Here is a 1,913-nt window from a genome sequence, read left to right on the forward strand (position 1 = left end):
GCTTTTATGAATTCCTTTACTTTAATTTTCTTACCAGTTTTTTCCACTATATTACCGGTTCAATATTAGACCGTGAGGCTGTAACCTTACATCGTCCTATGAGCTTTTGACGAGGCAGCTTGTCTCGACTTCTTCTGGAGATGGGGTTAATGAGTGCCGATGGTTTAGGGTACAGAGAGCTGAGACTCTTTGCTATGTTCAAGGTCAAGAGACTCGACGACGACTCTCTACAAAACATCTTGTTTATCTCTTCTATTTTCCTTACATTCATCATCGCTTCGTCTATATATTTATGCATGTTTCTGTAATTTCTGAAAGTATAAAAATTTATTGTTCATATACTAGCTGTGATGATTGGAAAGACACCAGTATAGGAGTACACGACATTTAAAAATCTCAAAGAGTGACAAATAGCAATGATCTATTAATCCAAGCGAATGGTACATTAGCGTACTAGTTAATATTGACATTAGCATACGTGAATATTGACATTAGCATAGTACAATATTGACATTAACTAGTACAATATTCACATTAACTAGTACAATATTGAGGGGGAATATTCTACTAGTTTATGTCAATATTAGCGTACTAGTTAAAGTTCTTTCGTATGTCTTTATGTTGAGTAATACAATATCTTTCTGACCTTACGCTATACACGCATGTAACGCACAGGACCACCGTGTGATAATTATGGACTTTTATTGCAAGCTCAAGTATAATGATGCGAACGACCAGTTCGATCAAGGAATTACAGAGTGTTATATACAACCAGGTTAAACCGGAGAATTTTATATACAACCAGGATTAAACCAGAGTCTACAAAACTTTAATTTTAAAGTAAATAAAAATGGAACAATATTACACTTGTACAACTGTATCATTAGTTTCTCAAAACTGACAGAATAAAATCTTATTTTCCCTTTTTTAAGTGGACCCATCATTTAGGTTTTCCTATATAACATTTAGATATCTTTCTATATACAACTTTAACATAATTATTATTTATTTTTTAAGTTTGTTGCACCATTATTGTTTCCCATACATACATATCAGAATATTTGACTACTTTGTATTTTCTTCTCTAAATCATCTTTATAAACCAATAGAACGAAACATATTTTTTCACTTACACATTCACAAAAGAGAAAACATAGAAAAAAATGGATTCGGGAAAGGAAATGAACAACATGGAGAAGGCAACAAGGACTCCAAAAGACCGCCATCTGAAAGTTGGAGGCCGTGATCGTCGCATCCGTCTTCCACCGAGTGTTGCTCCCCAGCTATTCAATTTGACAGATGAACTCGGCTTCCAAACAGATGGCGAAACCGTCGGTTGGCTCCTTCGTAATGCTGAACCGGCTATTTTTGCCGCCACGGGCCACGGTGTCAGCACCACCCCAAATGATGTTATCCACTCATCTAATAACAATTTTCATAATTATTATTCTAACTGTAACAACTACACCATTCATGGTAACTGCAGCTACACCATTGATGGTGATAATTGGACAGGAGTAAATACTGTTCATCATGAGATGGTCTTTCCGGTCAGTATAATGAAAGAGCATGCGGCTTCATCTTGTTTTCCGGTGAAAGATAAAGAAGATGTGTCAGATATGTCGAGTCAGACGCAGCCGGCTATGCTACCGCCATTGATCCACCATCAACAGCAGCAAGAACAAGAGCCACAACCACAGTTTGAGCTTGGGAAGGTGGAGATGGCGGCGGATGAGAAAAGATATGTTTGGAGTGAGTAATGATTGAAGACTTCGTTCGATTATAGTTGGTTTTAGTTTGGTTGCTGTCTGCATTTTTTTCTTTTTCCTTCATGTTTTTCAGTTTGGAGTGATGAAATAGGGTTTGGCTTAGTCCGGTTTTAGTTTGCCTTTTTCCGTTGGTTGTATTCTCAT

General features: G+C 36.8%; 1 protein-coding gene across 1 annotated transcript; it reads left to right on the plus strand.

The window, feature by feature from the left end:
- Window positions 1-1,153: 1,153 nt before the first annotated feature.
- Window positions 1,154-1,913, plus strand: LOC104772996 (transcription factor TCP16-like). The gene has a single exon (XM_010497547.2). The coding sequence runs from the start codon at window positions 1,164-1,166 to the stop codon at window positions 1,758-1,760; it is 597 nt and encodes a 198-aa protein (XP_010495849.1). The 5' UTR covers window positions 1,154-1,163; the 3' UTR covers window positions 1,761-1,913.

The sequence above is a fragment of the Camelina sativa genome, unplaced genomic scaffold (assembly GCF_000633955.1).
Source record: "Camelina sativa cultivar DH55 unplaced genomic scaffold, Cs unpScaffold00382, whole genome shotgun sequence".
In the NCBI taxonomy this organism is placed as follows: domain Eukaryota; kingdom Viridiplantae; phylum Streptophyta; class Magnoliopsida; order Brassicales; family Brassicaceae; genus Camelina; species Camelina sativa.

What these genes read in the sequence shown, in the direction of transcription:
- LOC104772996 (XM_010497547.2), top strand. Translation starts at nt 1,164, where the DNA reads ATGGATTCGGGAAAGGAAATGAACAACATGGAGAAGGCAACAAGGACT.